Raw genomic sequence first — 13,933 nt, forward strand, 5'->3', positions numbered from 1 at the left:
TGGGGTGAGGCAGGCAGCATCAGCAATTGTATGATTCACGTTGGATTGGTCTAAAAGTACCCTTCTCAGCGAGCTGACCCCCAGAGGGGAGTGTTAATTTGAATAATACAGAACCAGCTGCTCTCACTGATACACACACCTTCTTCAATATCTTCCCAGGGTCTGACCTCTCCCAGTCTCACCATCCATTCCTCCAGTACCTCCCGCCTGTGCCCTGATGGTGAGAGTCTGACATTTATCATTCTTGTATTTGTCCTGTTGAGTGCAAGATGGAAAGCTTCAGGTGACACACCTCCCTCTGCTACAACATTTCAGTGTCTGATCTTCATGCATCAGCAGAGTTCCTGAACGTGGGCCCAGGATATTTGACCATAGAAACCATCACCACCGAGGCCAGGTCTATCTGTACCCGCTGCCTGTGGTCACTTTTTTAAAAAAAAATCATTCACAGGATGAGAGTGTCGCTGGCCTAGACCAGTATTTATTGCCCATCCCTAATTACCCAGAGGACAGTTAAGAGTCAACCACATTGCTGTGGGAGTGGAGGCACGTTTCAGCTAGACCGGGTAAGGATGGCAGATTCCTTCCCTAAAGGACATTAATGACCCAGATGGGTTTTCCCAACAATTGACAATGGATTCATGGTCATCATTTGACTGCTAATTCCAGATTTTTATTGAGTTCAAATTCCATCTGCTGTGGCAAGATTTGAACCCGGGTCTCCAGAACGCGCACGGAAATGGGTCAGGCATGGCTTTGGAATGAGGGTCTGGTTACAATCCGTTAACTTGGCCCTTTAAGCAGATCGACCCTCGGTTCGAACAGTGGGGAAGGGGACAGCTGTATTGAAACAGGGTGAACATGATGCAGTGGGAAACAGTGGCACACTCAGGCAGTGCTGCCTTTCCTGTTTTACAACAGCGACTGCACAGCAGACCCACAAAGGCTTTAGAATGTCGTAAGGTCACAAAAGGCTGTGAGGAAATGCAAGTTCCTCTTCTTCAGAATCTACATACAACATTAGGAGGCTCCCAGTGAGCAGAGGAGAGACCTGGGGAGTAACAGGGAGGGTCAGAAGGTGCTGGGGGGTTTCAGTGTAAATGGTGGTGGGGGGTCATGGTTCATCCTTCTGACACCTATCCACAGGGGCAATAGGTGACTAGGCCCCAAATGCTCACTCCTAGTCCTAGACTTTGGGCCTAAATTGGCAATAAAACAGCTACACCTGACAGAAGCACAGAACATGGTCATACAGAAAACAAACTATGTTTAGCTAAACACTGCAATCCATACAACTGGATTGTTCCTCTGCACTTCCCTCCAAAAAGTGGAGCATGGCGTCTGCCCACTTCCTGTGGTGGGAAAGAGTAACAGGAAACCAAGGGCACAGCTTGGGCCAATGAGAAGTGGTCAAAGCAACCAAAGGCAGCACAGTGACTCAAAGCGCGAGTCTGGTCAATGTTTGCCTGACAATCTTCTGTCACTTCTTTTTCTCAAATAAGACACTAAAGGAAAGCAATGGAGGCACTGGGTGGTCACGTGGGTCAAGTCAGTGTCGAGACAGCAACGACTACTTAGTCACATCTTGCTCATTTAACATTCTCAAATCCTTAAAGGGAGTACAGTATATAAGAAAATAACAGGAGGATGAGTAGTCCATTCAGCCCCTTAAACTTGCCCCATCATTCAACTTTGGGGCTGATCTGGCCCAGGCCTCAACTCTTCTGTGCCAGCTCCTCACATCCTCAACTCTCCAAGATTTCAACAATCTCTCTACCTCCTCTTTAAACACCCTCAGTGATCCAGCCACCACAACTCCCTGCAGTGGATCATTTCCGACATCCATGACCCTCTGGGAGATGAAATTCCTTCACATCTCAGTTTTAAACGGGAGTTCAGTATTCTGTAATTATGTCCCTCGTTTGAGATTTCCCACTTGTGGAATTGTCTTCTCAGCATCGACTCTGTCAAACACCCTCAGAATCTTCTATGTTTCAATAGGATTGTTCCTCATTCTTCTCAACTCTAATGATTAAAGGCCTAACCAGATTAGTTGTTCTTAGCAAGTCAACCCTTCATCCTAGGTATCAGCTGAGGGAATCTCTTTTGTTCAGATCAGAATGGTGATGTATTGCCATGGGGATTAGAGACCCTCAGTTGTTGCAGGGGGTCACACAGAGAGGGTAGTGGGACACACTCACTGTATACATGGCCCGGTGCTCCCTCCCAGTATTCATTCCTCCCTCTTACAGTCATAGAGATGTACAACACAAAAACAGACCCTTCGGTCCAACCTGTCCGTGCCAACCAGATTTCCCAACCCAATCTAGTCCCACCTGCTAGCACCCGGCCCATATCCCTCCAAACCCTTCCTATTCATATACCCATCCAAATGCCTCTTAAATGTTGCAATTGTACCAGCCTCCACCACTTCCTCTGGCTGTTCATTCCATACACGCATCACCCTCTGCATGAAAAAGTTGTCCCTTAGGTCTCTTTTACATCTTTTCTCTCTCTCACACCCTAAACCTATGCCCTCTAGTTCCGGATTCCCCCCATCTCAGTGAAAAGACTTTGTGTATTTATCCTATCCATGCGCCTCATGATTTTATAAACCTCTATAAGATCACCTCTCAACTTCCAATGGTCTAGGGAAAACAGCCCCAGCCTGTTCAACCCTATAGTTCAAATCGTCAACCTTGCAACATCTTTGTAAATCTTTTCTGAACCTTTTCAAGTTACACAGCACCTTTCCGATAGAAAGGAGACCAGAATTGCAAACAGTGGCCTAACCAATGTCCTGTACAGCTACATCATGACCTCCCAACTCCTGTACTCAATACTCTGACCAATAAAGGAAAGCATACCCACCACCTTCTTCACTATCCTATCTACCTGCAACTCCACTTTCAAAGAGCTATGAACCTGTACTCCAAGGTCTCTTTGTTCAGCAACACTCCCTAGGACCTTACCATTAAGTATATAAATCCTGCTAAGATTTGTTTTCCCAAAATGCAGCACCTCGCATTTATCTAAATTAAACTCCATCTGCCACTTCTCAGCCCATTGGCCCATCTGGTCTAGATCCTGTTGTAATCTGAGGTAACCCTCTTCACTGTCCACTACACCTCCAATTTTGGTGTCATCTGCAAACTTACTAATTATATCTCTTATACTCATCCAGCCCCGGAGTGAGAGACTGGGTAAACGCTCCCTCCAACACTGGAGTGGGAGACTGGGTAAACGCTCCCCCCAACACTGGAGTGAGACACTGGGTAAACACTCCCCGAGCACCGGAGTGAGAGACTGGGTAAACACTCCCCCAGCACCGGAGTGAGAGACTGGGTAAACACTCCCCCCAACACCAGAGTGAGAGACTGGGTAAACACTCCCCCCAACACCAGAGTGAGAGACTGGGTAAACACTCCCCCCAACACCAGAGTGAGAGACTGGGTAAACACTCCCCCCAACACCAGAGTGAGAGACTGGGTAAACACTCCCCCAGCACCAGAGTGAGAGACTGGGTAAACACTCCCCCAACACCAGAGTGAGAGACTGGGTAAACACTCCCCCAGCACCAGAGTGAGAGACTGGGTAAACACTCCCCCAGCACCGGAGTGAGAGACTGGGTAAACACTCCCCCCAACACCAGAGTGAGAGACTGGGTAAACACTCCCCCAGCACCAGGGTGAGAGACTGGTAAACACTCCCCCAGCACCGGAGTGAGAGACTGGGTAAACACTCCCCCCAACACCAGAGTGAGAGACTGGGTAAATACTCCCCCAGCACCAGAGTGAGAGACTGGGTAAACACTCCCCCCAACACCAGAGTGAGAGACTGGGTAAACACTCCCCCAGCACCAGGGTGAGAGACTGGGTAAACACTCCCCCCAACACCAGAGTGAGAGACTGGGTAAACACTCCCCCCAACACCAGAGTGAGAGACTGGGTAAACACTCCCCCAGCACCAGAGTGAGAGACTGAGTAAACACTCCCCCAACACCAGAGTGAGAGACTGGGTAACCACTCCCCCAGCACCAGAGTGAGAGACTGGGTAAACACTCCCCCAACACCAGAGTGAGAGACTGGGTAAACACTCCCCCCAACACCAGAGTGAGAGACTGGGTAAACACTCCCCCAGCACCGGAGTGAGAGACTGGGTAAACACTCCCCCCAACACCAGAGTGAGAGACTGGGTAAACACTCCCCCCAACACCAGAGTGAGAGACTGGGTAAACACTCCCCCCAACACCAGAGTGAGAAACTGGGTAAACACTCCCCCAGCACCGGAGTGAGAGACTGGGTAAACACTCCCCCCAGCACCAGAGTGAGAGACTGGGTAAACACTCCCCCCAGCACCGGAGTGAGAAACTGGGTAAACACTCCCCCAGCACCGGAGTGAGAGACTGGGTAAACACTCCCCCCAGCACCGGAGTGAGAGACTGGGTAAACACTCCCCCCAGCACCGGAGTGAGAAACTGGGTAAACACTCCCCCCAACACCAGAGTGAGAGACTGGGTAAACACTCCCCCCAGCACCGGAGTGAGAGACTGGGTAAACACTCCCCCCCAGCACCGGAGTGAGAAACTGGGTAAACACTCCCCCAACACTAGAGTGAGAGACTGGGTAAACACTCCCCCCAGCACTAGAGTGAGAGACTGGGTAAACACTCCCCCAACACCAGAGTGAGAGACTGGGTAAACACTCCCCCCAGCACTAGAGTGAGAGACTGGGTAAACACTCCCCCAACACCAGAGTGAGAGACTGGGTAAACACTCCCCCCAGCACCGGAGTGAGAAACTGGGTAAACACTCCCCCCAACACCAGAGTGAGAGACTGGGTAAACACTCCCCCCAGCACCGGAGTGAGAAACTGGGTAAACACTCCCCCAGCACCAGAGTGAGAGACTGGGTAAACAGCTCAAACTCTGTGATGGGGATGAAGAGGAGACCCTCAGATTCAGAGGATGGCTGAGTCCCTCACTGCGCTCAGCTGACACAGAGTGTTATGGAGGCTACAGCAATGCTGAAATAATTCAGGTTAAAATCAAAGTTTAAGTATCCCAACGTTTGAATTAATTTTGCAACTTAACCTCCTGTGAGAGATTGCGGAACCTGTTGCTACTGCTGCTGGAGTCAGGTCCATAAATGGAGATTTTAAAGTTTTATTTTAAGCTCACAAGCTGGATATCAGGGATTTGATTCTCAACCTTTACCAGAACCAGTGAACCAGCCAAAAGCCACTGCTCAAAAAGGCAGCTCTGCAGGGAACTGCCCTGGACAGGCCCCAAGGTTATATGAATCTCTGCCAATCATGATGCAGATCTGTCCAGATTGAGAGTGCTCAGCATGCTCAAAACAACAACAGTATTCACGTTAACTCTTTGATGTTATAAGTACACCTTGCATTTCTTTGCTGCTTCCAGGCACATTTCCTTGTTTATATTTGTCCAGGACAGGGGAAAGGCAGGGTAGTGGGACTTGCTGCATTACTATCTCAGAGAGGCAGAGTGGCCTTAATGTGCTGTAACCATTCTGACTCTATAATTAAATTACATGCCTCCACTAAAAAACAGGATTTGGAAATTTCACTAAACTTTATACTTTCCAGGAAATTTCAAGCTTTGTGGAAAAGCACCTGAGTTTTATTTTACAACTGGTATAAACTTGTAATGAATTTGTTATTGATTTGTGATGTATTAAAGCTGCTGCGGATTGGTACAATTCATATTAACTGGTACTGGAATTACAAATGGATAAAACCAGGAGGGAGGGAAAGTTGGGCAACAGCACGGCAACAAGGGAGGAAGAGTGAGAGGGAAGGCAGCACAGTGATAAAGGAGAGAGATAGAGAGCGAGAGGAAGAAATAATGAGGGGAGCACAATGATGAGGGAACGAGAGAGAGGAGAGCACAGTGATGAGAGAAAGAGAGAGAGAAAAAGGAACACAGTGATGAAGGAGAGAAAGAACAATGACAAGGGTGAGAAAGGAGAACATAATGTTGAGGGAGAGAGAAAGAGAGAGAGAGATAGATAGAGAGAAGAACACAGTGACAAGATTGAGAGACACACAGACAATTCTATTAATAGCCATGGAGGGAAGAAATGACAGGAGTGTCCAGTCTTGTTCTGCCTTAATGACCATGTGAGCACTCAGTGGCTCTATATTCAGGTGCTGCTGCTGCAACTCATCCAAACTGAACCAGACTAATACCGCACAGAGCCGCGAGTGAACCTAGATCACCTAGAACCTAGAACCGCGAGCAGCAACCTTCAGATACCCCATACTCTGGGGAGTTGCCATATCCCACCATTGGGCTGGAATTCTCTGGAATTGGCTCCTGTCTTAAATGAGCTCCAGACACATCTGTGTGGAGTCACAGGAAAGTTGCTGCAAAGTTATCAGTGATTGAGCCTTGGACCGAGAGAACACAAACCGATCAGTGAGAGATGGTGTGGGGTCTGACCAGTGCAGTGGGACTACTTCAGGTCCATCCTGAGGTGGACAGAGATCAGGCATGTGAGGGACTGGCCAAGGAATACGAGAGGACTCCCTGCCATGGGTTGCTGTCGGATTCCGTCTGTGTGTGAATTATTCCTGAATTCCATACCTGAGCCTTCTCTCTCTTGGCCCGAATGAGGGTCTCTTGGTAATGCTCAGCCACGGGGGGTAAGACATCAGCCAGCTTGGCACTCGGCAGGAGCAGTGCATTCAGAGTCTTCTGAGGATCCCCTTCATCCACAGCCTCATTAATCAGGCCAATCGCCTTAATTCCTGGGAAATACAACAGCAGATCAGAAACAGCCTTCAACTCAGGCTGGGAACATACAGGTACACATACAGATGCGTGTGCATACAGGCACACAGATGGTGACAAACTGAACAAGCAGTCCTGAGGATCAAATCACCCATTACAGAGCTGTAGCCTCTTTTCCTTCCTCCAAGAATGGGATCTCTGCACAGCCAGTTGTCCTCAGTGCCAAGGTTGGGGTGGTGCGGTGTGTGTGGAATGCAGGCAGCAATTAGCCAGAGTATTAGGCAAGAGGGTGATTAGCTTCCCTTGTGATATCTCTCTTTGGAAATTGGAGCAGTAGGCCATTCGACCAATCAAGCCTGCTTCCCTATCAATCAGATCTTGGCTTCTGAATGGGCCATCTTAATGACTGCTCTCGGAAACTTCAACGCATTGTCAGTCAAAGACCTGTCCAACCCAGCTTTGAGTAACTTCGTCACTACTCACTGACCACCCAGCCGTTATCAAACCTTCTGGAGATGAAGTTCCTCCTCATCTCCATCCCTGATGCAGAATCCCTTATTTTTAAAATCTGCCCTGATTTCTAGAGTTCCCTCTGATAGGGGGCATCTACCCTGCCAAGTCACCTCAGAATATTATTTTTAAGTAAGATCAGCTTTCACTCTCTGAAATTCCAGCAAGTACAGAACCAACTTACTCAATTCTTCCTCACAAGCCAGCTCCTTCATCCCAGATATCAGCCTGGTGACCCATTCTCTGAACTACGTCCAATAGAGTACATCCCCTTCACCTGGTGTTCTCATCAAGGTGGTAAAAACAATGACTGCAGATGCTGGAAACCAGATTCTGGATCAGTGGTGCTGGAAGAGCACAGCAGTTCAGGCAGCATCCAAGGAGCAGCGAAATCGACGTTTTGGGCAAAAGCCCTTCATCAGGAATAAAGGCAGTGAGCCTGATGAAGGGCTTTGCCCGAAACGTCGATTTCGCTGCACTTTGGATGCTGCCTGAACTGCTGTGCTCTTCCAGCACCACTAATCCACAATCTGCTGTTCGTATCAGCCTGTTCAGTGATGTTAGTACACACCTCTGGAGCAAGTGGGATTTGAACCCAGGGCTCTCAGTCCAAGGATAGGGATGCTAGCACTGCACCACAAGACAGCCTTACATTTACTTCATAATTTTTAACAAAACCTGTTATTTAATCTATTATTCTCATCAACCTCATTCAGAGAGGTTGTTATTTAGTAGTGGAGCAGGTGGGACTTGAACTAGGCCTCCTGGTCTAGAGGTAGGGATACTATCACTGGACCACAAGAGAGCCCCCTTAATCCCCTCCTTAAGTGAGGAGATGATATGAAACTTAGCTGCAGTCTCCCCAATATCCACTACTATTGTAACAGGTGTCCCCTACTTTCACAAGCCTTCTCTCTTTGCTATTCAGGCCAATATTCCATTTGCATCCTCCTTACTTGTTTTATAGTTGATTTGATTCTCACAGGATAATTTAAGATCGGAAGAATGGACATTTGAAAACACTGACAATTAAGACAGGGCTAAAGGCTACAATGCCTAGACTCTCCTCCTGCCATTTTACATTCACATGGTATAATTGGCTAATCACAGGATCAACAGGGTGGCTCCGTGGTTAGCACTGCTGCCTCACAGCACCAGGGACCTCTGTTTGATTCCAGCCTCAGGTGACTGTCTGTGTGGAGTTTGCACATTCACCCTGTGTCTGCGTGGGTTTCCTCCAGGTGTTCTGGTTTCCTCCCACAATCTAAAGGTTTGCAAGTTAGGTGAACTGGCCATGCTAAATTGCCCATAGAGTTCAGGGATGTGTAGGTTAGGTGCATTAGCCAGGGGTAAATATAGGGTAAGGGACTGGGTGGGTTACTCTTCTCAGGGTCGGTGTGGATTTGGTGGGCTGAAGGGCCTGTTCCCACAGTGTAGGGTTTCTATGAATCTTATCAATTAGTCAACAATAGACCCAGGCGTGAGGGAGAGGGAAAGCGTACAGGAGCAGCTTGGCTTCTTGTTCCCACTGTCTACTTACGATCATGTTCCTCTTGGACCACTATGTTCACCTGGTCAACCGATCCCTGGATATCGTTCCAGGTGAGAAACTCATTGTTCTCTGCTCGCGCTCTGGCCTTCATTCTCATCAGCTCATCCACATACCTGTCACACACAAAGGGCACCGTGAGGATCAAAGCTGAGGGGTGATCTCAATCAGTGTGTTTCAGACATCTCAAAAGAATCTCACTGAGTCGAATGAACTGTAAAACCTCAAAACAAGAGCCAGTTCATTAAGGGGCAATGTTGCGAAACAGGAAGTGGAAATGTGGAACTCTGTCTCTGTGTTGTTCAGTTGGGGATAAATTGAACTGACAAAACTGTGAGTCAGAAGATTTTGGTAAAGGTTGCAGTATCAAGGCAGTCAGACCAAGCTAAAATACAGATCAGCTGTTATTGAACTGAATGGCAAAACAGGCTTGTTCCAATACCAACAAACAGCCAAATCTAAAGTAACAATGATGGACGAACATGAAATAACGGCACAGAGTTTGATATCCCGTCACCAAGTCCCCCTTTATTTACATGGAGAGAGTTACAGCATGGAAACAGACCCTTCGGTCCAACTCGTCCTTGCTGACCAGATAGTCCTCGACACTGATTCAGCTCTCAGAGTGAACAGAACCTCTCAGCCAGGGCTCCCTGGTTGGTCCAGATTAACAGATCCAATCCGGGAACTCATATTCTATGAGGTCCAGGTGGCTGACCTCATTACAATCACTACGAACAAGATGGTGAGGTAGAGGTTGATCGTACGTATGTGATTGTACTGTGATGACGCTCAAAACTCTGCTGCTGGCAACATCCCAACACTCACCAAGTTCCGCTCACCCTCTGGCTCTCAGGCGGGCAGCTGCTTGTTTTTCAAATCCCTCCAAAGCCATATCCCTCTCTCTCTCTGTCCCTGTAAACCCCTCCTCCAGTTCTGCTATCCTCGGAGATCTCTGGGCTTCTCTGATTGTACTGTTGATTTCATCGAGGATCATTGATTTTCATCCCTTGCCCATTGGACGGGCATTCCATTCCAAGAGCTGTCCTTCCCAAAACCTCTCCAGCTCCATCCCGCTCTGTGTGTGTGGTCGTGATAGAGTCAAATGTTCGATGTTGATGGTAGTGATTGGAACCATGGCTGAGTGGATCCCATTGACTGAGATTCTTTATTGGGGTCATTAATGTGAGCCCTGGCTGACACATATAAACAGCACACACACAACATGGCTGCAAGAGAGATTAAAATAAAAAGAAAAAAAATAAACAAGAGTCTCAGGGGCCCTGCTCACTGACAGCTGTCTCTGAGGGAGCTGGATCAGTATCAAGGACTCTCCATGTGAAATTAAAGGGTGACTTGCTGATGGGATACCAGCCTCTGTGGAGTTATCGCACAGTGCAGCTTCCCCAGGACACAGAGTACAAAGACAGAATCAAATTTATTTGTATTTTTTTAGCCATTAAGAAGTAATTTGATAAAAAGTGTTAAAAATTATGAGTGCACAGTGCAGAGTAGCAACTCATGTCTAATCTGTACCTCAATTCCATTTACCTGCTGTTGATCAATAACTTCACCTAATTAAAAAATGTATATATATATCTCTGTCAGCCAAGCAGACTTAATCTTTTGAGGAAGACGTTTTCGGATTTCCATTATCTTTTATGTGAAAAAGTGCTCTTTCACTTGCTTCTTAATAGTCAGCTCAAATATTAGGATAGAGCTCTCTTGTTTAAAAAAAGGAAAAAAATAAATAGGAGTGTCAAACGGGCTCCTGGGTCTAAGGACTGACTCCGAGCTGTCAGGTCAGAGCTCATGTACAGTACATATCTAAATAAGGAGTGCCTTGGTGAGGGGATACTGGCCTCTGTGCAGTTATTTCAATAATGCTCTGTGAAACATTTTAGAATGGTCACAATGTTAAAGGTACCACATAATTCCAACTTGTTGTTGTCATTAACAGGAGGTTTAACCCACAATTCCGATGACTCTATTATTTGGCTCCGTCTCTCCCTCCCTGGCTTCCTAAAGCCTGGTCTCTAGGCTGTGTTCTTACCTCTGAGCGTTGCCATCGTCTACGTTAGTGAGTCCTGTCACTGGGTTCTGGATCTGTCTCCACACCCCATTCACATCCCCAGCCTCCAGAGCACGATTGATCAGTGCCACAGAAGACAGCATCTCCACAGCAACAGCCAGCTCAGCATGGGTTAAGTTGCCCTGTTCCCAGATACATGTAAACATTTAATGTTGGTTACTTTCATGCAATGAAAATGTAAGTAACACTTGCAGCATGCAATAATGACTAACCAATTAAATAAAGTACCCATGAAATATTCGCCCATCAACTTTGCAAAACCTATCACAGCCCCATGTGCACTGTCCCCCATCACTGAGACTACCCACCTATTTAATCCCTGTGATGAGGTTCAGAGGAAACATTCCTTGATCTGGAGGGGATTTTGAACAAAGCTAATTTTGTTTGTAAAAGCAGATAATTAAATGACAATGTGGTAAAAGGGAGAGCAATATGGAGGTGGGAGGCAGTGGTAATGCCACTGGACTAGTGGCCCAGAGGCTCAGGCTAATGTTCTGGGGACATGAGTTCGAATCCCATCTGGGCAGGTGATGAAACATTAAGTCACAGAAATATGAAATCAAAACTTAGTGTAACGGCGATTACGTAACCACAGTCCAATGTTGAGAAAAAACATCAAGAATCTGCCTCTTCACCTGGTCTGATCTACACACCTGGCTCACTCCAATCTAGTTGACTCTGGGCAACGAGGGACGGGCAATAAATACTGGCCAGTGCTGCTGAAAATGTTTAATACCATTAGAAAAAAATGTGAGGACGTCTCAGAAGATATTGACGCTTGGAGTTTAAAATTCCAGGAATGATGCTTCTGATATTTATGGTGCTTTCAATATTAGTGTAGGGAATAAACAAAACGTATTTATCAAGGACAGGGCAGACATGGATGTTTTAGCAACCCAGTCTTTAGGGCGTAGGTTTCCTCTGGGTGCTCCAGTTTCCTCCCACAGTCTAAAGATGTAAAGGTTGGGGTGGATTGGCCGTGCTAAATTGCCCATAGTGTCCAGGGATGTGCAGGCTAGGTGGATTGGCTGTGGGGAATGCAGGGTTACAGGGATAAGGTATGGCGTGGGTCTGGGTGGATATCTTCAGAAGGTTGGTGTGGATTCAATGGGCTGAATGGCCTGCTTCCACAGTGTAGGGTTTCTATGATTCAAAAAACTGTCTTGAATCAGACCCTGACTATGGAGCTCTGGCCTTGCTAGCTCATAATGACCAACCTGGTGGCTCTGCTGTTGCAGGGTGGACAGCTCCTGCTGGTACAACTCAGCTGCAAATGGGTGCACTTCTGGTAACTGGGCATCGCGATTCATCAGCTCTGTCACTGTATCCTCTGCTACTCCTTTACGGATCGCTGCATTGATTCGAGATACAGCCTCCAGCACTGAAAGAAGAGATTCAATTAAATTCCATTCTGACTTAGTAAAGGGATCAAGGGTTACTGGGACAAGGCAGGGGAAATGGGACTGAGAAACACATCAAATGGGGAGCACACTCTATGGGCGGAAGGTACTCATTCTGCTCCCATACCTTATGGGTTAATGGATCCTAAATTATGGTCATTTCAGGGTCTACAATATCCCAAAGTATAGAAATTAATGTCAAAGTTGCTGTTGTAAATGGAAGAAATTCCAATTTCAGGCACAGCCTATCTCCATCAAACAGTCCCAGGACAGAGACAGCATGCAGTTAAAGGCAGAGTAAAGCTACCTCTGCATTGTCCTCCAAACACTTGCAGAGGAAACTGACACTGCTCATATGTTGGATCAGATGGTCAACAGACGCTCATCTACTTGATTTTGAATTTATAAAACAGTTTGAAGAAAGGCAGTGAACGCTCCTTGTGTTCTGCTCGGCCTACTTCCCTCAGACATCAGAAATAATTTAACATTGTTTTCAGGAGCTCTCACTAATCATAAAATGACTATTGCACTGAAACGCTTTTAGATTTGTTGAGAAATATCTGTAATTTTTAAACATATATTTCTTTCATGTAGGTAGCTCCCTGTTAATAATACTAAGGGTGTACATCAATGTGATGGACTGCGACAGCTCACCATCACCATCGACAGGGCAATTAGGGACAGGCAGGGAATTCTGGTCCTGTCATTAAAAACATAAGTCGCTGATAAGGTCCAGGATTAAAGAGCGTGACTGAACTACAAATGCTTTCCTCTAGTTTATTTTCTCCTTGACTGAACCCACACCCAAGCTCCAAACCTAATCAGAGAACAAAGATGTGGTGACGACTCACTTTTCCTGAACCGACGACCGTCTCGATTGGCTTGGTCAACACCGACCTGTAACTCCTCCTTCGTCAGAGGGTCCTTTGAGCCCTGCTCCTGTTCAGCAGAATGTGATGGGGATTTAAGGAAGAATAGAGATTAGCAACATGGAGCAACTTATTGGTAGCTCTTTGATATATTTGAAAGCAGTATCAATCCCAATGTCCTGTCTCTCTAAACACTGTAGCAATCCCAGTAACAGTGCATCACCCTCTTGGCCACCCTGAGTTTTTTATATTGAGTGATATTTCATCATTCCTGGCCTGTGAAGGGTCTGACTCCCCCTGTTCTTATCCCAATGTCCTGAAAATTTTTCTCCTTCAAGTTAACATCCAATTCCTTTTTCAAAGTTACTATGAAAAATGATTTCACTAGCTTTTCAAGTGAGATATTTCAGATTGTAATAACACCTCACTTCCCCACTCCGTCGTTTTTGCCAGATATTCATTACCTGGGCTTTCAGCTGTTTGTCAGAGGACAGCTGCTTGAGGTACCAATCACAGTTTTCCAACTCCACATCTCGCAGGCCCAAGGCTGGTGACTTCAGGGCATTGTAGAGAGCTTTCCCATCTTGTTGCTCCAGAGCTCCATCTACGTTCTTCAGGCCATTCTGTACTGAAATCACAATAGGACAATGGGCCAAAGGGCACATTACACCCTGGTTGGGAAAGCTCTACATAGCTCTTCAAACCAAACCAAACATTGGTAGATTTAAACGAATGAAAATAAACTCAAAACAGTTAC

The 13,933-nt window shown here is 46.7% G+C and overlaps 1 protein-coding gene across 1 annotated transcript in view; it reads right to left on the reverse strand.

Annotated features, from left to right (window-relative positions):
* The window catches only part of iqgap1 (IQ motif containing GTPase activating protein 1), a 116,418-nt gene that overhangs the window by 45,950 nt on the left and 56,535 nt on the right, over positions 1-13,933 (reverse strand). Inside the window, exons 10-15 of the mRNA XM_060853925.1 lie at positions 13,641-13,804; positions 13,159-13,246; positions 12,125-12,288; positions 10,869-11,029; positions 8,807-8,931; positions 6,610-6,773 (exon numbers count right to left, since the gene is read on the reverse strand). Coding sequence (XP_060709908.1) covers positions 6,610-6,773; positions 8,807-8,931; positions 10,869-11,029; positions 12,125-12,288; positions 13,159-13,246; positions 13,641-13,804 — 866 coding nt within the window. The remainder of the gene's footprint in view (positions 1-6,609; positions 6,774-8,806; positions 8,932-10,868; positions 11,030-12,124; positions 12,289-13,158; positions 13,247-13,640; positions 13,805-13,933) is intronic.

Source organism: Hemiscyllium ocellatum, chromosome 42, assembly GCF_020745735.1.
Source record: "Hemiscyllium ocellatum isolate sHemOce1 chromosome 42, sHemOce1.pat.X.cur, whole genome shotgun sequence".
In the NCBI taxonomy this organism is placed as follows: domain Eukaryota; kingdom Metazoa; phylum Chordata; class Chondrichthyes; order Orectolobiformes; family Hemiscylliidae; genus Hemiscyllium; species Hemiscyllium ocellatum.